The 25,361-nt window shown below is 36.7% G+C and overlaps 1 protein-coding gene across 1 annotated transcript in view; it reads left to right on the plus strand.

Moving 5' to 3' along the window:
* nfxl1 (nuclear transcription factor, X-box binding like 1) overlaps positions 1 to 25,361 on the plus strand; it is a 70,248-nt gene that overhangs the window by 36,299 nt on the left and 8,588 nt on the right. Inside the window, exons 16-19 of the mRNA XM_003225314.4 lie at positions 3,203 to 3,343; positions 11,243 to 11,409; positions 12,986 to 13,055; positions 18,859 to 18,963. Of these exons, the coding sequence (XP_003225362.1) occupies positions 3,203 to 3,343; positions 11,243 to 11,409; positions 12,986 to 13,055; positions 18,859 to 18,963 (483 nt within the window). The remainder of the gene's footprint in view (positions 1 to 3,202; positions 3,344 to 11,242; positions 11,410 to 12,985; positions 13,056 to 18,858; positions 18,964 to 25,361) is intronic.

A 25,361-nucleotide genomic window follows, 5' to 3' on the forward strand; every position in this document is an offset into this window, starting at 1 on the left:
CTGCCCTCCCCTTAGGGAGAATGACAGGGGGCATGGCTTCCTTGTTGGCCACACCCTCTGTTATTTTCTGCCAGGAGAGGCCATAGACTCCCCGTAGAGAGTGATCCCAGTGCCTCCTCCTCCCTAATATTGAAAATCTGGCTACCAGTATTAAAAAACTCTAAAATCAGGACAGTAAATAAAGAACACCACTCAGAAAACAGAAGAATTCCTGAAACAATCAGGGCCAGCTAACACATCCCAACAAAGGATTCCCCCAGGCAGGAAGAAGCCAGGCTTTGAAGCTGCAAGGCTATTCAGTGCTAAACAGGTCGGCCAATTGCAACATTCACATTTGGCTCAAGAAGGAAAGAGTTCTTTCTCCCACCCTGGACCTGCCACAGATATATAAAGAGAAGCCTCCCACAGGATGGTAAAGCATCCAGGCGTCCCCTGGGCAATATCCTTGCAGATGGCCAGTTCTCTCACACCAGAAGCGATTTGCAGTTTCTTAAGCCGCTCCTGACACAGAAAAAAATTACCGTAAAAATATAATTACAATATAATAATATAATGTACTGCAAGATGTCCCGCAACATTTTTTTTTTGCAGCTTAATCAACTTTTTTCCATGTTTTTATGACAGAACCCTAGGAAATAATGACATTGATAAACCTAGGAGCAAAAATCATAGTGTTATATACAGGTTTTGTGATAGTGGGTATATGAATACCTTAAAATACTCGTCAGTTCGAATGCTACGTTATGTCCAAATTTCGTAGCAATCGGTGAATTAGTTTGGGAGATGTTTATTTATATACTCATTCATAGCTTTATGATTTTATGACTATTCCCATTAAACTGCATACCTGGGGAATGTCAGGTACATAAGCTTCTGTTCTATCAAAGATTTAGTATTCAGCTTCTCACCAAAGATTAACTCAGGTTAATTTTTTTCTTCATTCACAAAAATCATTGTAGTTGATGCTGCATTTATCGCTTAAACTGAATAGATTTATAATTCCAAAGTTTTCCTACTTCATTTTGTGTTCAGCTATCCGTGGTAGTTTCATTGTTGAGATTACTAAGCCAACTTTTTGAATTGGTAAAGGATGTATTCTTTGGTTCTTCAATTATTCCAACAGGTTTAGGAGAACTGACTTCAGAGGCTTGTAATAGTGTTCTCTTGGCCTTTTTCTGGTCTTTCTAATGGGCCTGTTTTAAATAGTTTTACTTCTGTAGATAGTAGAATCAAATTTTCAATATGTTTTTACTGATGTATTTGTATATAATTTTAATTTTTCCAAGACACCTCGAGTCCCAATTTGGGTGGGGGAGGGAAGGTTGGGATGAACTGATTTTGGCTGTTTTACTTCTTTCAAAAAACCATGGCCATCTTTACTGTTGCTTGTAATGTCACTGGAAATGATTCCTTGCTTCTTTAGCGAGTCTCTTCATTATTATTCCATAAATTACCTAGATATTTTGTGATTTGTGAAAATATTTATTCTAACCAAAGTGTGTTGTTGTTTTTATTTTAATAATAATAATAATAATAATAATAATAATAATAATAATAATAATAATAATATACTTATTTATATTCTGCTCCTTCTCCCCAAGGGGACTCAGAGCAGATTACAGAATATATACAAGGCAAACATTCAATTCCGTCACAATTAATAACGCAGACAGACAACACATAGACAGAGGCAAGGCTTCCCACCTTTTCATCACAGGCATCTGGAGGCTGTGCTCGACCCGGCCATGGGGAGGTGCTGTTGTTCCATTTTCCATGCAGAGGAGGCTGATGTCCATGGACACCTTCCTGATCAAATTAGCATGTTTTTCAGGCATGCCTTTTATTTCCCCGCCAAAGCAGTACCTATTTATTTACTTACATTGCTGTTTTTGAACTGCTAGGTATGCAGAAGCTAGGGCTGATGGTGGGAGGTCATCCCAACCCGCGGCTTGAACTGCCGACTTTCCAGTTAACAAGATATTCAGTAGCTGGCAGTTTAACCTGCTGTGCTTGCCGCAGCCCCCAAAGGATTGTGGAACTTCCAAACATTCCTAACATACTGTTCTTTCAGGCATAGGGATGGATCTGATTTTGGAGTTTTATAGCAGAAAGTTTCATCCTGTCAATTTGCTTGCTAGTCCTTCCGCTGGATGTGACTGCAACTATTTCTTTGAGAATTAAATTTGTGACTAGTGTATTTGGAAGACTATATATAGTGGGGCTGTAACTTCAGCCAGGCATATTATGTTTGTACAGGAGAATAGATACAGCTTCTTTCTTGGGTTGCTTGCCTACCTTATAACGTTTTACGCACACTTGTGGCATTATGTTTAATAATGCCTTTGCTCTCATTCACTCAATAGTCCGGGAATAGTTACATCTTTTTTGATGTGCATTGACTTGCAAGTCATGGAAATTTGCTTAGTGAAATCATGCTTGTAGAAATGTTCATGTTTTCTTGGACTGTTACAGCAGCTACATTTATGTATTTATAAATTTAGTCATTTACATCCTGCTTTTTCCCCACATGACACCCTATGGAATTTAAAAAGAAAATATGAAATAGTATGTGATATGAAAGTTTAAAAAACATTAAATAATCATCTGATTAAAACATACATGTAAAACAGTTAAAACAAATTAAAATATCTGCAATGGTAGTTGTTTATACATTGCTCCAAATATATTCTGGAGATCTTTCTTGTTTAAGTTTTGTGTTAAAGATATTGATATCATCTTCTCTTTTATCAGAAATTACAGAGTTTACCAATTACATAATTTTAAAGGTGTTATCAGACTATAAACTGCATAAAGTATATATGATCATAAACTCTGGCACCTTACATCTTTAGCAGTCTCTCCCATTTTAGAAAATGTTTGTAGAGACCAGTTGCTATCAGCATTTGTTAAATGTTGAGTTCACTGAAGTGCTTCTAATGGATAGAAAGATAATGTTTCTTTCTGGATTATTTGACATTATGATCAGGTGCTTATTAAATGGGGGAGGGGAGGAATGTTAGCTTTAAAAAATAGCTGCACAGCTCTTGTTTGTTTGTATATTGAAGTTATATCCAACCTTTCTCCCATGATGAGATTGTGTCCAAGTACATATGGGTCGATGTAATGTTTTAAATTCTTACTTTGCGGAAGCTATTTATATACTGGAAACTACGTTCTCAAAGCAACTTTTTCAATCTTTCAGATGAGTCCACTGCCATGTCATGCTGTGGGACCCTACTCTTGTAAAAGAGTTTGTGGAAGATTGCTTGATTGTCAGAACCACACTTGCATGAAAGAATGCCATAAAGTTACTGAAACAGATAGTAACAATGATGGCCAAAAGGTAAGTGTAATCCTTTTTGCAAGACTTTCCATGTTTGTGAGAGAGTGTAAAGAGTTTTAAGTTATATCCGATATCCGATATAAAGAAAAAAAGGGGGGTGGTCACATATATAAACAACAGTATCCGAGCCGAATTGAAATTCAAAGACACAGAGGGGAGAGTGGTTGCTGTGGAAATTACGATTGGAAATAAAAAAATATTAATATGTAACATCTACGCCCCTAATGGTCCCAAGACTCATTTTGCAAAATACTTAAGGGAACAGATTGAGAACACCCAACTGGAACACGTGATAATTTTAGGAGATTTCAACGGGGTATTAGATATAAAATTGGACAAATCAACCAATAGAAGAGGCAACAAAGACACGCAAAACCTATTACCAAAAAATCTCATTCAATTAAAAGAAGAATTTGATCTCATAGATGTTTGGAGATTTAAAAACCCATTAAGCAAAGACTACACATTCTATTCTCATAGACATGCTGTATGGTCAAGAATTGACATGATTTGGACAACAAGAACAATATTGACAAAAATTGATAAAATATCCATTCGCCCCCATGACAAATCAGACCACTGCCCTATAGAAATGATTATAAATTACAAAAAAAAACCCTAAATGGAGATTTGATGAAAATTTGTTGAAAAAAGAAGAAGACATTATGAGATACAAAACACTTTCAAAAGAATATTTTGACATTAACGTCAACTCAGATATTAAAAAGCCTTCGATAATTTGAACTGGTCTTTTTTAAAATTATTATTTAAGGAGATAGATATTGGATACGAATTTTATAATGCAATTGACACGATTTACGACAAACAAAGAGCCAAGATTATGATTAATGGGCAATATACAAAAAATATCAAGATTGGAAAAGGGGTGAGACAGGGTTGCCCACTATCACCCTTGATCTTTATCTTCGCTTTAGAGATTCTATTAAAAAATTTAAAATATGACCGAGGATTGAAGGGCACTAAAATTTTGAAAGATGAATTTAAATATAGGGCATTTGCCGATGATATCATTTGTATTATTGAGGACCCGGGAACACAACTACCCATATGGATAACTAAAATCGAAGAATACGGAGTAATAGCAGGTTTCCATCTTAATAGAAAGAAGACGAAGATCTTAACTAAGAATATGTCCAAACCAAATCAGGAAGTATTGCAAAATATGACAGGAATCTCGACAACAAAAAAATTAAATATTTAGGAATATGGCTAACAGCTAAGAATGCAATTGTTAGAAAACAATTATAAAGTAAAATGGAAGGAAATAAAACAAGACTTACAAAAATGGCAAAATTTAAACATCTCATTATTAGGAAGAATTGCAACAATTAAAATGAATATTTTGCCCAAAATGCTCTATTTGTTCCAAAATTTACCCATAATCAGATCGGAGAAAACAATCGCGGAATGGAATAAAGATCTCGCAAAATTCATATGGAATGGGAAAAAACCTAGGATTAAGTATGTAACATTGACGGAGAAAAAAGAGAGAGGAGGCTTCGGCTTACCAAATTTAAAACTTTACTTTGAGGCTTGTGCCTTGACGTGGATCAAAGACTGGTGTAATTTAAAGAAAGAAAATATACTAAATTTAGAGTGTTTCGACCTGAGAAGGGGTTGGCATGTGTACATTTGGTACGATAAAAAACGTATAGAAAAGAACTTCGGAAACCACTTTATTCGATCATCACTGATTAAAGTCTGGGAAAAGTATAAAAAATTTATGTACGATAAAACCCCACTATGGATCTCACCGTTAGAAGAAAATAATAGAAAATTACTGGGTTGGTCAGTCTGGCCAACATATAAAGAAATCTTAATTAAGACAAATAATGGATTTCAAATTAGACCCCTAGAAGAAGTAAAAAGGAAACATAGGAACTTATCGTGGCTACAATACGCCCAAATTAAGGAAAAATTTGTGTTAGATAACAAAGTGGGCTTCTGCTCCAATGGAGAATTCTGGGATAAGACACTCCAATCAGATAAGAAAGAAATAACAAAAATCTATGATAAATTACTAGAATGGACAAATGCTACAGAAGAAGTGAAAGGTTGTATGGTAAAATGGGCCCAAAACATTGGACGTTCAATAGGTATGACCGAATGGGAAACAGTATGGAGGAAAAAAATGAAATATACTTATGCGTGGGATTTAAAAGAAAATTGTTTAAAATCCTTCCACAGGTGGTATATCACACCTAAAAAGTTGGGAGAAATGTATAAGGGAACTCAAAATACCTGCTGGAAATGTAAAAATCACATCGGAACGTATTATCATGTTTGGTGGACATGTAATGAGACAGCTAAATTTTGGAAAATGATACACTTAGAAACTCAGAAAATATTAGGGAAAAAATTTCCGATGAAATCAGAATACTATTTATTAAATTTGACAGATTCAGAAACAAAATTTAATGAAAATGAGGATAAACTATTCACATATATTAATACAGCTGCAAGAATTATCTATGCAAGACATTGGAAATCACAAGTAATACCGGGGAAAGAAGAATGGCTGGAGAAAATTGAAGATATCAGAGACATGGATGAATTAACGTTTTTATTAAAGACGCATAGAGGACATTCAATTAAAAAAACAGACTGGGAACAATACAAAAAGTATAAGGTTGAACAGTAAGAAACATGTTTGCCATTGTAGTATCAAAAAGGAGAAATCAGTTCAACCAGGACTTAAAAACAAATAATTAAATAAATATAAATATGATCATAATGGACCCCCAGAAGGGAAGAAGGGAAGTACATTATATGGGGGGGGAGTAGGCCCCTCTGTTGTGTGTGTGTGTGTGTGTGTTTTTTTTTTGATTGATTGTCTTTTTCTTTTCTGTTTGTTAGATTTTAACTGATCATGGTTATGTGTTGTGGAAATTCAATAAAAAATTATATTAAAAAAAAGAGTTTTAAGTTAAATAATTTAACATGCAATTCTTCAGCTTTATGTGGAGATGATTATAACTTTAAATTTTACTCAGAAAAAATACGTAATACTCTTGCATAGTTTATACTCTTGTTGAATGTTCTTAAAATTATTTATGTTGAATATATATTGCAGTACCCATGGATAACTCCAGTGAGCTCACATTATCTTAGAAATTAGGGTTTGAATCTCTCTGTTCAGTTATGAAACCCCACTAGATGATCTTGAGCAAATCACACTCTCAGCCTCAGAGAAAGGCAAGGGCAGACTTCCTTGCTTAGAAAATCCCGTGATAGGTCCCTCCTAGGGCTGCTGTAAGTTGGAAATGGCTCAGAGTCATACAACGGCAACAATTAAGATGCAAATAAAGTTGGATGCTGTTCACACCACCACCGTCTTGACTACCGCAAAGTTTACCTCAGGATCGCCATTGATTTAAGGCAACGAAAGCTATTTTCCTGGGTTGCTGTGAGTGTTCTGGGCTGTAAGGTCATGTTCCAGAAACATTCTTTCCTGACCTTTCGCCTGCATCTATGGCAGGCACCCTCAGACATTATGAGTATGTTGAAAACTGGTCAAGCGGGATTTATATCTGTGATATGTTCAGGGTGGGAGAAAGAACTCTTGTCTGTTTGAGGCAGGTGGAATTCCTCTGTTTTCTGAGTGGTATTCTTTATTTAAAGTCCTGATTTTAGAATTTTTTTAAATACTGGTAGACAGATTTTGTTCATTTTATGGTTTCCTTTTTCTGTTGAAATTGTCCACATGCTTGTGGCTTTCAATGACTTTTCTGTGTAGTCTGACATGGTGGTTGTTAGAATGGTCCAGAATTTCTGTGTTCTCGAATAATATGCTGTGTCCAGGTTGGTTCATCAAGTGCTCTGCTATAGCTGACTTCTCTGGTTGAGTTAGTCTGCAGTGCCTTTCATGTTCCTTGATTCCTGTTTGAGCATTGCTGCATTTGGTGGTCCCTATGTAGACTGTTTCACAGCTGCATGGTATACGGTAGATTCCTGCAGAGGTGAGAGGATCCCTCTTCTCCTTTGCTGAACATAGCATTTGTTGGATTTTTTTAGCGGGTCTGTAGATAGTTTGTAGGTTAAAAGCTATTTTTATTTATCCTGCATGACCATTCCTTCTTGAACTGTTATTCTCTGTTTTGCTTTCTCTGTTTAGACCACTTTTTACTGTCATTCAATAAACATTTAAAAATGTTTCTTAGTTTTTATTAAATGTTTTGGATCATATTTTGAACCAAATGGGGAATATACCATATTTCACCATATAGCAGTCACCCGCTTTTTTGAAAAAAAGAAGGGTGCAACTATTATTAGGTGAAAAAATGTAGTTAATTCTGTTGGTGCTATCTAGTAGTAGTTTTACTTTTTCTACAATCACACAATGATCACAGAGGAAGACAAGCAAAATTTAAAAGTTTCAGGTACCCAATTTTTCCCCTTCATGACCATTGTACTCATGATCCCCCCACATCCCTTGCCCCTGCCTACTTTCATGTAGTTATCCTAACAATGTAGCAACAAGATTCTGCGCCTGGCCACCATCCACCTTACTATCTGATGTTTACCTTGCTAATATGTGTCTCTTCTTCTGCCAGCCCATGTTTAAATCATCTTGATTTGCTTGCTTAGTAGGTAAATTTATACCCTGGATTTTCAGCTAATGTTGAATCAGACACAGTTTACAATTCAAACATTAGCTCTCTGGAAGATACATATAAAGCTTGTATGGTGGGGGAATGGGACAGACACATAAACCTGCAGTGCTGTTGAGGTGTCGTAAAGTATCTACTTCAGCATTTCATTTTCAGGAAAGTAAACATTTTAAAATCAAAAACTAACAGCTAACAACTTCTATGTTGAAACATATATTTTTGTTCACTTAAAGGTTAGGTGTAGAGGAGTCGAACAGAACTTTGGCAAGTCTGTCTTGTGAATGAAAGCCAGCTGCAGCTTCAGTTGGTTTATGTATATGTGCCTCCAAATAACTGTCATTCCCTAATGAGATTTCTTTTAATTTAAAACACTTGAAGAAATGGCACTTGTTTCCTGGAGAGCATACTAACCCAGACTAGAATCTGTTAAGTAAATTACCAAGCTGAAGTAATTTGAAACCTGGTTACAGTAGATACAAATAAAGATATTTAACCTTTAAAGATTGTCCAGTGTGATGGGTGCGTGTTTGCTTATATAAACAGTGTAATTATTCTCAGATACGCCTTTTTAGCCATTTCTAAAACACGCTCTTGTCCTAAAACATTATATGTTCAAAATATAGTACAAGTACAAAAATTAGAGGTTCTTATTGACAAAGAACTTGTATTTTTGCTATCATTCATGGTACTGCGTACTTCTAACAGAAGCTTTAAAAAGATGTTTTAGCACAGTTATGTTCTGTTTGAGCTTCTCGTACCCAATATATTTTGAGCAGTGGAATCTTTGTGACTTTAAATTAATGTTTGCCCAGTACTTTACAGATAAAGAGCAATAAGGAAGTGCTTGCTTTTTGTTCAAATGCCATACTCAAAATTGCATAATGATTTGATTCATGTTAACCTTTCTGAGATTTGGCATTTGATGACATTAACATTTCCTCCCTCATTCTCCATCTTATGTCAGCTTCTGTTTTCATTATCCTTTTGGAATTTGGTGCAAACTAGTTTGATTAATGAATTGAAAAAAACAAGCTGGACTTGCAACAAAATTTTGCGACTTTACTCTTTCTTCCAAATAGGTGTACCCCTGTCCCAATTACCAGCAAGTAGGGTGTTTTTGAAGGCTTTCATGGTCGAAATCACTGGGTGCTGTGAGTTTTTCGGGCTGTATGGCCATGTTCCAGAGGCATTCTCTCCTGACGTTTCACCCACATCTATGGCAGGCATCCTCAGAGGTTCTGAGGTTTCTTGAAACTAGTGGGGTTTATATATCTCTGGAATGTCCAGGGCGGGAGAAAGAACTCTTGCCTGTTTGAGGCAAGTGTGAATGTTGTAATTGATCTCTTTGATTATCATAGAATAGCCTTGGAGCTTCAAAGCTTGGTTGTTTCTTGCCTGGGGAAATCCTTTATTGGTAGGCGATTAGCTGGCCCTGATTGTTTCTTGTCTGCAATTCTCCTGTTTTTGAGTGTTGTCTTTATTTATTGTCCTGATTTAGGAAATGTTTAGTACTGTTATCCAGATTTTGTTCATTTTCATGGTTTCCTCCTGTCTGTTGAAATTGTCCACATGTTTGTGGATTCTCAGTATAGTCTGATATGAAAAGGAACATGTAAATGAAGAACATCAGGTTACCAGTATTTAAAAACTCTAAAATCAGTAAATAAAGAACAGCACTCAAAACAGGGGAATTCCAGACAAGAAACAATCAGGGCCAGCTAATCACCTCCCAACAAAGGATTCCCCCAGACAGGAAGCAACTAAACTTTGAAACTGCAAAGCTATTCAGCGCTAATCAAGATGATCAACTGCAACATTCACACTTGCCTCAAACAAACAAGAGTTATTTCTCCCACCCTGGACATTATACAGATATATAAACCCCCACTTGCCTAGTTTCCATCCAACTTCACAACCTATGAGGATGCCTGCCATAGATGTGGGTGAAACGTCAGGAGAGAATGCTTCTGGAACATGGCTATACATCCTGGAAAACCTACAGCAACCAAGTATGGAGTTCTTTCTTATAACTGACCACTGTAATCAGGGGTGTCCAAGTTTTCCCATCTTCTTTTCCTTCTGACAGTTAATATTCTGTAATAGTCTTTATGATAAACTTTATTCCAGCCTTATTTTCATTTTTGATGATTCTTGCGAACAAGAATCACCACAGTACTTTGAGAGAGCTCAGTTGGCTGCTGACAAAGTACAATTACTGGCGCTGCTCTGTGTGCATATTAGATAACCACATAGTGTACTATTTATTTCCTTATTTTGTATACTTTGAAAACTTCATCAAAGTATGTGTTAAAATTAGTTTTCAAATAGAACACTGATTAAGTTTTGCATTACTGAAACTGATGGAAAGAAGCTAAGTCATAACATTCTCAGCTTCTAATCTGCATTCCTTAGATGAGTGAAGTCATTTGTGCATAGCCTTTTCTCAGAACAATTTTAGTTCTTCAGTCTTTTTTTGTGAATTTTATATATAATTTTCTAATGAACAAACCAGGCAGATCAGCATTAGGAATCATGGCTGCCTTCCAGATGTCTTTCGATTGCAAGTCCCAGCAGACTTAGCCAGTATAGCCATGAATGAGGAATTTGGTCTAATAGTTTCTAGAGGACCACATAATTTTCAACCCAGAGATGGTTTCAGGATTTCCTATGTCATCATTTTCATGGTAAAACCACTTTCTTCAATACTTGTTTGAAACTGTATTACATGGAGCTCCCGGTGGCACAGTGGATTAAACCGCTGAGCTGCAGAATTTGCTTACCAAAAGATCAGTGGTTTGAATCCGGGGAACAGGGTGAGCTCCAGCTGTTAGCTCCAGCTTCTGCCAAACTAGCAGTTTGAAAACATGCAAATGTGAGTAGATCAATAGGTAATGCTTTGGCGGGAAGATAATGGCACTCTATGTAGTCATGCCAGCTACCTGACTTTGGAGGCATCTACGGACAATGCTGGCTCTTCAGCTTAGAAATGGAGATGAGCACCACTCCCCAGAGTCGGACCCAACTAGATTTAATGTCAGGGGAAAACCTTTACCTTTACTATAGATGGGGCCTCAGTTTCTCTCTTGATATATACAGAGAAATGCATAAACATGGAATCCAAGCTAATCCAAGCTAATATTTTTGGAATCTAATATTTTTGGAAAGAAAAAAGTGCCGGCTAAGAGGAGATTTTGAAAATACATAGATTTTTTTAAAAATTGACTGTCTAAAAACCAAACAATTTCATTATTTTAAATTTTTTGACCAGGCAGGTCCAGAGTGTTTTCAGTGTGAAGAAGAATGTTCCAAGCCACGGCCACCTGGATGCCCTCACTCTTGCCCTTTGCCTTGCCATCCTGGAGAATGCCCATCATGTGCCCAGATGATTCGGATGAAGTGCCATTGCAAACTATCAAGTCTTTACATTGAATGCATGTATGTTATCATTGGTTTCAACTTTGGATATTTCAGATATCATTCCTATCATTTCCTTTTTATTCAAAACAGATACACAAATCCTTTGCAAGTGGGAACATTTAATTGGAAGGAACTGTGTTTGTCACATAGTGGGTCTCATGATATTAACTATAGTATCATGTTGCAATAGGGACCTATAGTTGTCAAACACACTTTGATCTGTAAAAGGAATTTACTCCAAAGCCTCACCACATGTAGGGCCTCTACAATTAGAGACAAGTGTGAGGGGTATCATATAAGACTTCTATATGATAGCAGCGCTTTTTCAAAATTTGTTTTGGAGTGTGTTAAACAGTGAGAGTCTAATCAATTGGCAGATCAAAAGATTAAGAACAGTATTTGTTTTAGATCAAAGGAAGTAGAGGGGCCGATCATTTACCCCATTTTTGCTCATTGTTGTTAGCATGTTGCTTCTATTTGGTATATGTAATGTGTTGCACAAGTAAGATTTAAAAAATGAATGTAAAGGTTGCTCCAAGGGTGTTTTGGGTTTTTTTGTGCGTTATTTTTTACTCTTCTCTTATGGATTGAACATACTGTAATGCTCACATATGAGTTCACCTCATGTATACGTTGAGGGCAGATTTGGGGGACAAAATTACAGATTATGATATAACCTGTGGATAAACTGGGTGTCATTCTTTGGTGGGGGATGGTTCCTTTTTTGATAGGAGTTAAGATACCGTACTCATATCGAACAGGATAAGTCAACCCAGGGTTTGGTTTTTTTCTCAAAATTAATATATGAACAAGATTTTTTAAAGTGTAATTCCAGCCATCCATAAATATATATATATACACGCACACACGCACACTCACACAAGCTTTGGGAAGCATAGGGAAGGGTTAACACCTCGGTGGTGTTTGTTTTGCTGTCTGTTCCTGTTCAAAATATTTCACCTCACTTTCTGTCCCTGTGATCATTGGATTTTGAAAAGGAGCCCCCGGTGGTGCAATGGGTTAAACCCTAGTGCCAGCAGGACTGCTGACTGACAGGTCGGCGGTTCGAATCCGAGGAAGAGCAAGTGAGCTCCCTCTGTCAGTTCCAGCTCCCTATGGGAGGCCATGAGAGAAGCCTCCCACAAGGATGGTAGAACATTAAACATCCAGGTATCCCCTGGGCAAAATCCTTGCAGACGGCCAATTATTACCGACCAGAAGTGACTTGCAGTTTCTCAAGTCGCTCTTGACATGGGGAAAAAATAGATTTTGAAAAATTTGGTTTGTTGTGGAAACAAAGATTGGTGAGAAAGTTTGAGGAAAGACACCCTTTCCTCGTGACAACTCTTTCAGAAGTGAATTCCCTTACAAGGGGTAGATTTATTTCACTTATTGTTGTCTCACCCCCATTCTTAACTATGAGTCGTTTGTAAGTCAGTGTTTGTAACTTGGGGACTGCCTGTAAATGAGAGATTTCTTTGGGGGGGGTATTAAATCTGTCTCGACAGTGGTCAAAATCCGTGCATCATTTATTTTGTAGGTTGTTAATTTTTCTTTCTCAATGATAATATTACTATATTTTATTTTATTTTAGAAAAATCACTTCTGCAGACCTAAAGGAAAAGGAGGAACTGAGTTCCTGTAAAAATCAGTGTCCAAAAGAGGTAGGCTACGTATGTAATTGTGCAATGTTGAAAAAAGCTAAAATCTCAGGGTTTTTTTAAAAAAAATATTCTTGAAAATGGCTCAACTCATTGTAGCATGAAAATTATTTTATGGCCACCTTCAGAGGAATGCAGTCAATCTGTAGGGATTCTAAAAAGAGTGTCACCAAAGCTTATGTCTGGCAATTGATATTTTACATAGTAGGTGTGAATAAAATCATTACTTTGTTCAGTATCCAAAGACGTTGTCTCTTTTCACATTTATTGAATATTATCAGTCCTTTTTGTTTTTTATTTATGATATTGATCTATACTTAGGTGAAAGCAAAGAATACCAAAGCAAATTATTTCCTGCTTTTAAACATGTAGTTTATCGTTATTTGAGTTGCTAAACACTGATACAGTGGATACAAAATGTCAGTAAGCTTATTGAATTTGCAAGAGCTTCGACATTTTTTACTGTAAAAGCTTTTTGTGGTGGCAAGCATTTTTTATTTGTTTATTTTGGTCCTATGACCTGGTGGGAAAAAGAAAAGAAATGCATATCGTTTTCAGCGTGCAACTTGTTACAATACATTGATAGCTTACAAGTACTCCAAAATGTACAGAAAACAAAGATTCAACATGGTCCCAAAGTTGCAAATACGTATATGACAACTTTGGACAGAAAGAAGTTGATGATAGAACTATCTAACACTTTGAACAAGGAAAGCACCTGGGGAGAAATGTGAGATTGCTACAGGACCTATAATGCTACAGTTCCCCATAAACACTGAAAGGTTCTCATCAGCACTTTGAAAATTGGGAAGATTATATCTAGCACTCTTTAAGAGCACCAAATAATCAAGCAGGTTCCAGGGTCCAATAGGAGTGATTACAGAGGTTTTATAGCTTGTAGAAACAAATTTGTCTGAAACCGCAGCACAATTAAAAGAAATTATAAGCATAGCCAATGCTGCAACTGACATACATTTGATGTAAGAGTCAAAAGGATAGCCTTACGGCTGAAAACAGTAGATCTGAGAATCAGAAATGGGATCTGAATATCAGAACTGATGTTGTAGAAAAAGAAGGAACAGACATACTGAAGTGGGGTCAATTACAGAAAACAGTTTTTGTATTTGTTAAATTAAAATCTGGCAAGGGGTTCAAACCTTTTGGGTCTATTTACTTTTATTAGTGCCTGGCATCTGAGACACAGATCAGGAGTACCTGAACCCTACCTGCCCCCCCCCCCCCCCCAAATCGCTGCTGTCTACTAGGCTTGTGCAATTCAGCTGGAGGGTGATCCGTTTTTGGTATCTGAATTTTGTTGGGTTCCCAGATCTGTTTTTCGGAAGCCTCCCTGGAAAATTTGCTAATGGAAAAAATTGTTTTTGGATAGGCAGTCAAAGATTCGGAAAGATCCGGCCCATTGGCGGGAATAGGGAACTTATGAGGCTTCCCTTTCCATTCCTGAGATCCTTTCTTCCTTTCATGGGAGCCTGGGTTTGAAGAACGAGTTTCAGGAAGAACCCTTCCTGGGACCCTTTCCTATCTTCCTTTCAAAGGAGTCTGGATTCTAGGAAAGGGGTTAAGGAAGCACTCTTTTCCTATCTTCCTTTCAAAAGAGTCTGGGTTCCAGGAAAGGGATTAAGGAAGCTCCTTTCCTGGGACCCTTTCTTATCTTCCTTTCAAGGGAGTCTGGGTTTGAAGAATGGGGTTAGGGAAGCACCCTTCCTGGGACCCTTTCCTCTCTTCCTTTCAAGGGAGTTTGGGTTTCAGGAAAAGAGTTAACGAAGCATCCTTCCTGGGACCTTTCCTATCTTCCTTTCAAGGGATTTTGGGTTAGAAAAACGGGGTTAAGGAAGCACCCCTCCTGGGACCCTTTTCTATCTTCTTTTCAAGGAAGTCTGTATTTGAGCAATGGGGTTAAAGGAAGCATGTGCCGCATCCTTCTGCATAGAAGGGAAGAAGCTGCGCATGGCAGCCACGTGGGCCATTTCAGGTGAAAAAAACATGGCGGCTGAGCCCTTACTGTTACGGCCATCCGAATAAGCAGAACAAGTCGGATTGGCTGGAGGGAACCGACCAATCTGAATCCATACAGAAGCCTACTGTCTACACAGAAATAGGGCAGCCTACTTTATGTCTGGGGCTTCTTCTTCTGTGTTGCTTTCCTACCTCCTTCCTATCATCCTACTTCACATGTCATGCAACATGGAAGCAGAAGCCCTCAGCAATTGAAATGGGAGGAAGGCGTGGGAGAGACAGCCATCCCTTGTCCTCCAGGTCACTTTAGCCCAGGCAGCACAGAATGGCTGTTAGGAGACCTGCATCTAGTTTCACTCCTGCTTCAAGAGTCTGGTTTTCCACTGGGATAGCTTAAGCAGCAGTGCAAGCCACATTATGCTGCTTTCTCTGGATTAACCTGGGTGAGCCTCTATGCAGAAGTAGCATCCTCTGGGTTAACTTGGATCAGCTCCCATCAGCGTATAGCTGCCCATGTGCAAACCCATCCGCACAATGACCTAAGTGGTCAGTGTAGATGGGGTTTAAGAAGTGCAGAAAACAGACTATGCGTTATTCAAATTGGTATTGCTGTAATCTGTTACAAGCTGAGTTTTAAAGTGATAATACTATAGGGGATTATCAAAAATCATATTTAGTCTCAGTGTTTATAAGATATAAGCATTACCTTCAAATCTTGAATCCTGACAAGTTTGAGAGCTTTGTTTTGGCTATGGAAATACATAACGCAGAAGGAACTTTCACTGTCTGGTACAAGTGTTACTTTTGTGGATATCACATTTCCTTTGGCTTTAGGGAGCAAGTAAGCTCAGTTACTATGCAGACATTATTCAATTTATTTAACATTTCACTAGAGACTTTTTAATATATAAATACTGCCTTGTATATGTTCTTAAATCCATATGCAAAATGTATTATAAACGTTACATACTCACAAAGCACATGGTCATATGTTTGCTACATTATTTGAGATTGTATGCAAAAATTTCATTTAATAAAAACTCTAAAATGTCGATATTATAATTTAGGAAACTAGAAGTCTTGTAGTTGTGCAAATAGACTATTTTCATAATATTTTGTTGAGATCTTTCCAGTGTTACTTTTGAGCAAAATGTTCACAATTTTATTGAGCCAAATTATTTGTATTTGGCTCAATAAAAGCTCAGTAAATAACTTTTTTTCTGAGGCAGAATAGAGCTGAATTCAACAGTCGCATTTTAAGTGTAGCTTTTCAAGTTCTAAGAATATTTGAATGCATTCTTTTTGGCATTTTGGATACAGGATGAGTCAGGGCATATTGTTATGCCAATCTCTTATAATTCCTATGGAACATTTTAAATTTCATCCACTTTTTATGTATATGTATTCCATTTCTAATGTTGTGTTCACTTAGGTTTGTTTTTTACATGGAGTTATTAATTTGTAGCATTTGAATGTTTTAAAAAATAACTTTGTTTCATTACTTATGAGAAATGGGAAAGTTTATTGTTATTTTTCCTTTCTAATAAAAATAACTGGCATGGTAGCTAATGACTTTTATAATGAAAATAACTGCAACTAGTTTAAAAACAAAACAAAACATTTCCAAGCTTGAGTTCTTTCTATATGTCAAGGAATGTGCGTAAATGAGCTCATAGAAGTAAATATCAATGTAGAAAACCGTTACAAATAATGTGCAGATGTTGTTAGTAAAAACATACATTTTAGACATCAGGACAGATACTTTCTTTTCTAAAACCTGTGACCTTGAAATTATGCTCTCATCTGGTTCTGTAAAATATTATGGGTATGTAATGCAATAGTCCTCTCAGTATTGCCATAAAAATACATTTATTTGCCGTGGCAAATGTGAAAGACAATCACTGTAAATATTAAAATAATTCTAGCCCATTTAGCATTTTTTAACAGCACCACAGAGATGAAAACTTACATTGTAAAAATGATTATCTTAAGATACATTTTGCAGCCTACTGGAAACAAAATTATCTTTATAAATCCTAAAATGCAATATACATTTCATATCCTTCCTTCTGTTTTCGGAATGTTCTACATACTGGAATAATAATCAAAGAAATATTTCCTTGTGTTTTTCAAAGACTTTCATGGCCAGAATCACTGGGTTGCTGTGAGTTTTCCGGGTTGTATGGCCATGTTCTAGAAGCATTATCTCCTGACGTTTCACCCACATCTATGGCAGGCATCTTCAGAAGTTGTGAGGATTATTTTGTTAACAACCCCTGAGGATGCCTGCCATAGATGTCAGCGAAACATCAGGAGATAATGCTTCTGGAACATGGCCATACAGCCTGGAAAACTCAAAGCAACCCAAATATTTTCTTTTCATATCAGAGAGAAATTTAAATCAAAGTTAATTATGTTTTTTAAAGATATATGTTTGGAAAATACTGTGTTAAATTAAAATCTTACTGTAGAAATTCTTTTGGGAAATGTGAAATAAAAATTATAAAATTATTTTAATAATTTGAAATATTAGTCATTTGCATATGAAAACAAATGTCGCCTTTGTATAGAATCATAGAATTGGAAGAGACCCCAGTCCAACCCCCTTCTAAGAAGCAGGAAAATCACATTCAAAGCACCCCCAAGAGGTGGTTATCTAGCCTCTCCTTAAAAGCCTCCAAAGAAGGAGCCTCCGCCACAGACTGGGGTAGAGAGTTCAATTGCTGAACAGCTCTCACAGTTAAGAAGTTTTTCCTAATGTTCAGGTGGAATTTACTTTCCTGTAGTTTAAAGCCATTGTATAGTGTCCTGCTTCCCACATAGTGCAGTATAAGGGAAATTTTGTCCATACTCTCATCCCATTCATGAAGGAAGTTCTGAATGGATTTATCTGACCACTATTAGATTTCTTATTTAGATTTAGGGGAGGTGCCTTTCATCCTTAAAATGTTTAAGATAGCAACTCTTACCATTGCTTTGCATTGGCAACAGTGGCTTAAGAATTAAAGTCTAAAATATCTGGAGGTCCAATAGTTTCCCACCCCTGATTTCTACCTTTGCATTAAACATGCCACACTTTGCAGTGAGTTACTCTATGTTGGAGGCTAGAATTAGCTGATACTGCACCATGCCTCCTCACACATCTGCAACATTCAGGTAACCACATTCTCTGCATTAATTACAGATGATGTTGAATGTGTATCCATGTTAACAAAATAAGTGGGAGTGGAAGCAGAGCATCAAGGGAAGGCCTAGAGACCAAGCACAAGGAAACAGATATTTAATGATATTGTGGAATTTCCATGGAATTTTTTTTGTAGAGGTTTACCATCTGTTGAGCTGAGAAAATGTGACTCCCATCTTCTGTGGGAAATTTGGCAGTTTTTTGCCTAGTGTGCCTGGCAATATTACCACATTCATATTCATTGATTACATGTAATTATTTTTTGAAAAGTTAGTAGGGACTTGAATAGTTCATGAACTAGTACTGGACTGGGGACTATCATTTTGAGTAGCACTGCCCAGGTAGAATGCCATTGTTTTTCCAGTTGTGCAAGTGGTAGTTCACCTATTCCTGTGGCTCCTGGGCATACAACTAGTTGTATAGCTAGAAATGTTGAATGTGTCATAGATTTCCTGAAGAATTGGGGTGCACAGTGATATTTTTCTGTAATAAAATGGTATTATTGAACACTGACCTTCATTTGTAAAGAGTAAATGTATATCAATAGAAATCAAGCCTTTGCTTAGCAGACTTGAATAGTATTTTGCGCCACTTCCAATTCATAGGAAGTTTTTTGCTTCATTTTCTCCCCTTCCCCAACTGTTGCAGCTATCCTGTGGTCATCGATGTAAAGAAATTTGCCATCCAGGTGACTGTCCTCAGAACTGCAACCAAAAGGTCAAGGTCCGCTGTCCTTGCAAAAGGCTCAAAAAGGTAAATTTTGTATTTTGCTCACTTTAAATATAAGTTTACTTTAATATTTAATTCAGTTCATTTTGTTATTGTATTTCAAACTTCTGTATACTATCCTTTATAACGGGTTATCCAAAGACAACTTACAGTGGAAATAATAATAATAATAATAATAATAATAATAATAATAATAATAATAATAATAACAACAACAACAACTTTATTATTGTACCTCATCTCCATCTCCCTGAAGGGACTTGGGGCGGCTCACAAATAAATGCACATGTTTTAATGTATATGTTTATTTTATGAGATGTATGTTTGATTGGCATCGAATTGTGCCTTTATGTAAGCCGCTCTGAGTCCCCTTTGAAGTGAGACGAGCAGGGTACAAATATGGCAAATACATAAATAGAAAATGAGAATACGTTAATAAAAATAAATAACAGAAATGCAACTTAGAGCAGCAGAGTAATGATTTGACTGGAATCCTTTTTGAGACATTGTGCCAGTGTAATACCTAGTTGCACTGGTTGCTGAGTTTTTTATTGATTTGTGTAAGAGTAAATCAGTATCCCTTTGCAAACAGTTCCCCATTTGCTTACAGTGAAATGAGCCAGTTTACAAGTCATTCAGCAGATATGGTCAGCTCCACTCCATGTAATCAGAATGGCCACTGACAGTCCATGTTGGTACTGGGACACTATCATCCAAACTGTTCTGTGCTGTCACCGGTTTAGCATTTGCTTGTGTAAATACATCAGTGTATTTTGAACAGAATCCTGTCATTCATTTCCGTTCTTTAGGATACAGTAGACTTCCAACGAGCAAAGCAGAATATAAAGATGCCCAAGGGAATAAAAACACCCTAACTTGAAACTAAAAGCTATTCAATAGATGTTACTTTCAGAATACTAGATCTTCATTGACACAAAGTCAGAATTTCAATGAGCTAAAACTTGCTAGGCAAAAGTTTGGCTTCCATAACGTGACAGCTAAAGGCTGTCACGTAGAAACAATAGCCTTAAAAGAAATTATCGTGCAATTAATTCTGCTAAACATGCTCAGGCTACACAATTCTGCTGGGAAATATATGGTATACTTTAGCTCAGGAGAGGAAATACATTTTCCTGACAAGGGATCAGGAAAAGGCAGATTTAATTTCATAAAAAAATGGGCCAAGAACAGTTGTTAAACTTGTGAATCCTTAATGCATTTTACATCAGACATTCTCCACATCTCAGTGCAACTGTGGTGTCATCATCACCCCTGAAGTAGACAATATAATGGATAGATGGTTTCCTTTACATAGCATTATTATGTTTTGCCAGAGAGCATTTTAGTGGCACTTCTGTTATTCTGAAGGGAATCACCGCCAAAAAAAAAAAAAAGATGGAGAGAAAGAATAATATATAGAATGAACAATTGTGGGGAGCTTAGAATGGAAAGGAAGCTTTGACTAATACAAGAATACATTGCAATTGAAGGAAAGCATGGAAAATAAGATAAAGTTTGAATCAGACTTGAATGTAAACACCATAGATGAGGAAGAAAGACCAAGGCAAAGTTGAAGCACATTGAACAGTCAAGTGCTGAAGACCAGTGGCATGAGGAAGTAGTGGAAGATATAGACATGGGTGATATTGTTGGTTCCCTTTTTTTCTTCCCATTAGAGTATCCTATTTGCTTTGGATTAGACTCCGATAGGTTTTTTTCAAGAATTTGTAGAAAAGAGAGATGTTAAGACTCTAGACTGTTCTGATATGAAATCAGATACAAAGGAAAGGCGTGAAAGAGATCATAAGGTAGCTTCAGTCATTATGAGGTAGGTAAATCAATCTACTGAGATTACTTTACCAGATGTTCAAGGAAATGATACAAAGTGAATGGGATACTCTCAAGAACAAGAAAGTTTTCAGGGTATTAAAAAAACTCTAAAATTAGAACAGTAAATAAGGAACTGTGAAAACGGGAATTCCAGACATGAATCAATCAGGGGCAGCTAATGCTTCCAAACAAAAGATTCCCCCAGTCAGGAAGAAGCCAGGACATGAAGCTTGCAAGGCCATTAATGCTAATCAAGATGATTAATTACAACATTCACACTGGCCTCCAACAGACAAGAATTATTTCTCCCACCCTTGACCTTCCACAGATATATAAACCTTCCTTGCTTAGTTTTTCCAATATACCTCACAACCTCTGAGGATGCCTGCCATAGATGTGGGCGAAATGTCAGGAGAGAATATTTCTGGAACATGGCCATACAGCCCGGAAAACACATAACAATCCTGAGATTCCAGACATGAAAGCCTTCGACAACATTTTCAGAGTATTCTGCAAAACTAACCTTTCAAAAAAAATGAATGAAATCTTAAAACGGTTCCCATAGTTAATGGTCCAGTACTGGTTCTCGTATCCGGAGCAATTGTTTCTTAGGAAGGGAATGCTGTTATGAGAGCTAAGCGAGAGAGGAGCAGAATCAGCTTTATTGAAAGTTCATGAAGCATCAGCATTGATGGGTGAGAGCATCAGCAGTAACATCCATGTCTACTAGACATATATCTCTTTTACATGTGGGCTGAAAGGTAACACAAATACTTAAATAAACATTAATGATCACCAGGCATCATGAGAACATCTGCCCTTGCACTTTACTACTCTGCTGCTGAATATGCATGCCCAGTGTGGAATACATCTCACCACGTTAAAACAGTGGAGACATGCCACAGTATCACAGGATGTCGAAGCCCTACACCACTGGAGAAATTATATTGTTTAACCGGTATTTCAATACCTGACATCCGTCGGGAAGTAGGAGTCAGCAATGAAAGGACCAAGGCATTGAAATCTCCGGCCCATTCTCTGTCAGCAAGTCATTGCCTTAAATCAAGAAACAGCTTTCTAAGATCTACAGGGATACTTGCAGGAATACCTCAGCAAGCGAGAGTCCAAAAGTGGCAGATTAAAACCCAGAACCTAAATCTGGTTGATACCAGATGGGAAACACACTCCTGGGCACACAGAAGCCTGGGCGACTTGAAAGGTGCTGAACAGACTGCGATCTAGCACCACGAGATGCAGACCTAACCTTAAGAAATGGGGCTGCAAAGGGAATCCACAACATGTGAGTGTGGAGAAGAGCAAACCACAGACCACTTGCTACAATGCAGTGTGAACCCAGCCACATGCACAATGGAGGATCTTTTTAGAGCGATACCAGAGGCACTTGAAGTGGTCAACTTCTGGTAAAAGGAAATTTAGTATAATGCCAAGTTTTTAACTTCGTTTGTGGTTTTTCTATACATTATAACTGTATTCTCAATTTGCTTCTGACACGAATTGCTTCATAGCTTCTGAATAATGCACTGCCTTGATATAGATAGTATTTATTGAGAAAAAAACTACAACAGTCAATGTTTTGAATTTATTTGTATTCCTTCTTTGCCACCCCACATGCTAAAAATATGGCCTATAATCATAATTTTTCTGCCTAGAACAAATCAATTAATGACACTAAAGAAAAGCAACTATTCAATTCCTAGTCAAATGTAGAATTTGTACTCTACATCAAAAGAGTCTGTTTTGTGTTTTATAACCTTCAGCAGTAAAGTCCTGTGACATAGAAGAAAGATCCTTTCTGTGCAATGCATTTTTGATGTTGTTTAGTGCAGGTATAAAATGGCTTAAAGAAACAATTTTATCATATTGCATTGCCAGATTTCCTAGGAAAGTCATATAGTCACGTACGCCGCTTTGTGTCCCATTTGTGGGAGAAAAGGAGGATATAAATTAATTAATTAATTAATAATAGTCTGAACCATGTATTTGCAGGAAATACATTCAAGATCTTCCCATGTAAATGTGAAACTGCAGATAACAGTGAATTCTATTGAAATGAACAACTTCTAGTGGAATCAAATAGAGGACCTAGAAAATTTATAGAGAAAACATAACTCTAGCATTTTTTGCAGGGCTGTATGATTGACTTACAATCGAAGCATACCATTGAATCATACTAGACAATGTATTCAGAGAACAGCTCTATAACATTTCTAGATTCTCCAGTACATTTCTGTGATCAATTTCCAGTGTAAGCATATCATAGAATCATGCTGGAAGACCTAAGAAATACTTTTTTTTGGATGCAGGTAACTGAAATTGCAGTTGGGTCCTGCAGATCTTGGGTCCTGCTGTATTTTTAATGGGAAGATTTATCTATCACTAATATTACAATGCCTTACAAAAGTATTCACCCCCACTTTCTATGACTTATCTATATTTTGTTAAGGCATGACCTGGAATTGAAATGGATATGTCATTGTTACTTATTAATGTGCAAAAATTAAATAATCAGAGACTAAGCCAGAATGATGTAGTCACAGGAGTTTGAACTTGGGACCTTTCGGTCTCCAGCTCAGTGCTTTAACGCATAATCTTAAGCAAGGTATATTCCCTCAGCCTCAGAGGAGGGCAAAAAATAAATCCTTTGAACAAATATTGACAAGTAAACCATGATAGATTGGCACACAATAACATCATAAATTGGAATGTGCTGGTTGCATAGATATTCATCCATTCAGTCAACATTTGGTAGAAACAGCTTTGGTAGGAATTACAGTAGAGTTTCACTTATCCAACACTCGCTTATCCAACATTCTGGATTATGCAACACATTTTTGTAGTCAATGTTTTCAATATATCATGATATTTTGGTGCTAAATTCGTTTAGCACCCGTTTATGTTGGATAAGTGAGACTCTACTGTACTACTATAAATCCTCTTGAATCTTTACTAGCTTTGCCCATCTGATTCCTATAGTTTTCCCCCTTTCTTCATGGCAAAATTGCTCTTACTGTCAGCCCAGATTATTATTATTATTGGTGAATTACAACTTTTTATGTCTTGCTGGAGGACTAGATTCTCAGCCACACAGAGGTCCTCATTTTAGTTAGGCGGTTTTTATCAGGTTCCACTCCAATGCTAAATTAGCTGTATGTTTAGGATGATTGCCCTGCTGGAAGGTGAATCCACTCCACATCCAGAATCGAACAGGTTTTCATTTAGAATCGCCGTATATGTGCTTCCAGCTTTCTTGTTCTTGGTTCTGACAGGACACATAGCTACAAAGCCTTAAAGTTCAGTTTTGGTATTATCAGACCAGACAATTTTTTCTACATGTTTGGTGTATTTCTCAAACAGGAGATTATTTTTATCAGTGGCTTTCTTCTCAACTCTTATCCCTACAGCCCAGTTCATAGTTATCCCTTGGACAGTTTTTTCCAACTCACCTGCCAATTTCTCTTGCTCCTTAGAGTTACCATTTCTAGAAGTGTTAGTGATGCCATTTAAATTCATTCCCAGTCCAGATTGGATCACAACAAAATGTGGAAAAGTAAAGTTTGTGTGAAAACCTCTGTGAGAGAATGGATACTTGAAGCATCCTAACACTTTTAAATGCAGTTCGACAAGCAGTGGTGACATTATACAGTTTATGCACCTAAGAATTTTTCCTCTTGTGAAGTAAAAGAACTATGAAGAAAATAATGATGGGGACCTTATTGGATGTGGTTCATAGAATATTATAATGCACTTAGATAAGATATGGTTTTATATTCAAAAAGATTGGCCCAGATCTTTTGATCTAACTCATGATTTTAACATTATTTTGTATATTGACCTTTTATGACTGTTTTTATTCATGTTGATGTTTTATTGTTGGCTTATTTGTTTATTGTTTTGATTTTGTGCTGTTGTGTCCAGGCATAGCCCCATGTAAGCTGCCCTGAGTCCCTTCGGGGAGATGGGGCGGGGTATAAGAATAAAGTTATTGTTATTATTGTTATTATTATTATTATTATTATTATTATTATTATTATTATTATTATTATTATTATATTCAAGGTGCTGATTGTCACTTCTAAAGTCATGAGCAATGTGAGATTAGGTTGCCTAAAAGAGCATGTCTTCCCAAGTTAACATTTTTTTTTTTGCAGTTGTGACAGAGGACACTGTAATGAAAATCCTCTGACTTCTTTGATAAGGAGAACAAGCATGCATGGCTTGTTCTTATTACCATAGTAGGATGTTGGATTTGGAAATGATTATACCAGGCAATCTTCTTTAGATTATTAGAATAATAATAATAATAATAATAATAATAATAATAATAATAATAATACATCACACAGGCCTAGACACTTGGGAAGTGTTCGACTTGTGATTTTGTGAAATGAAATCCAGCATATCTATCTTGTGTGCTGTATCATACTTAAAATAATAATAATAATAATAATAATAATAATAATAATAATAATAATAATATATTTGTATCCCATCACCATCTCTCCTAAGGGACTCGGTGCGGCTTACACACAATAACAGTGCAGACAATAAACAAAATCATTATGTAACAACAG

The sequence above is a fragment of the Anolis carolinensis genome, chromosome 5 (genome assembly GCF_035594765.1).
Source record: "Anolis carolinensis isolate JA03-04 chromosome 5, rAnoCar3.1.pri, whole genome shotgun sequence".
In the NCBI taxonomy this organism is placed as follows: Eukaryota; Metazoa; Chordata; class Lepidosauria; order Squamata; family Dactyloidae; genus Anolis; species Anolis carolinensis.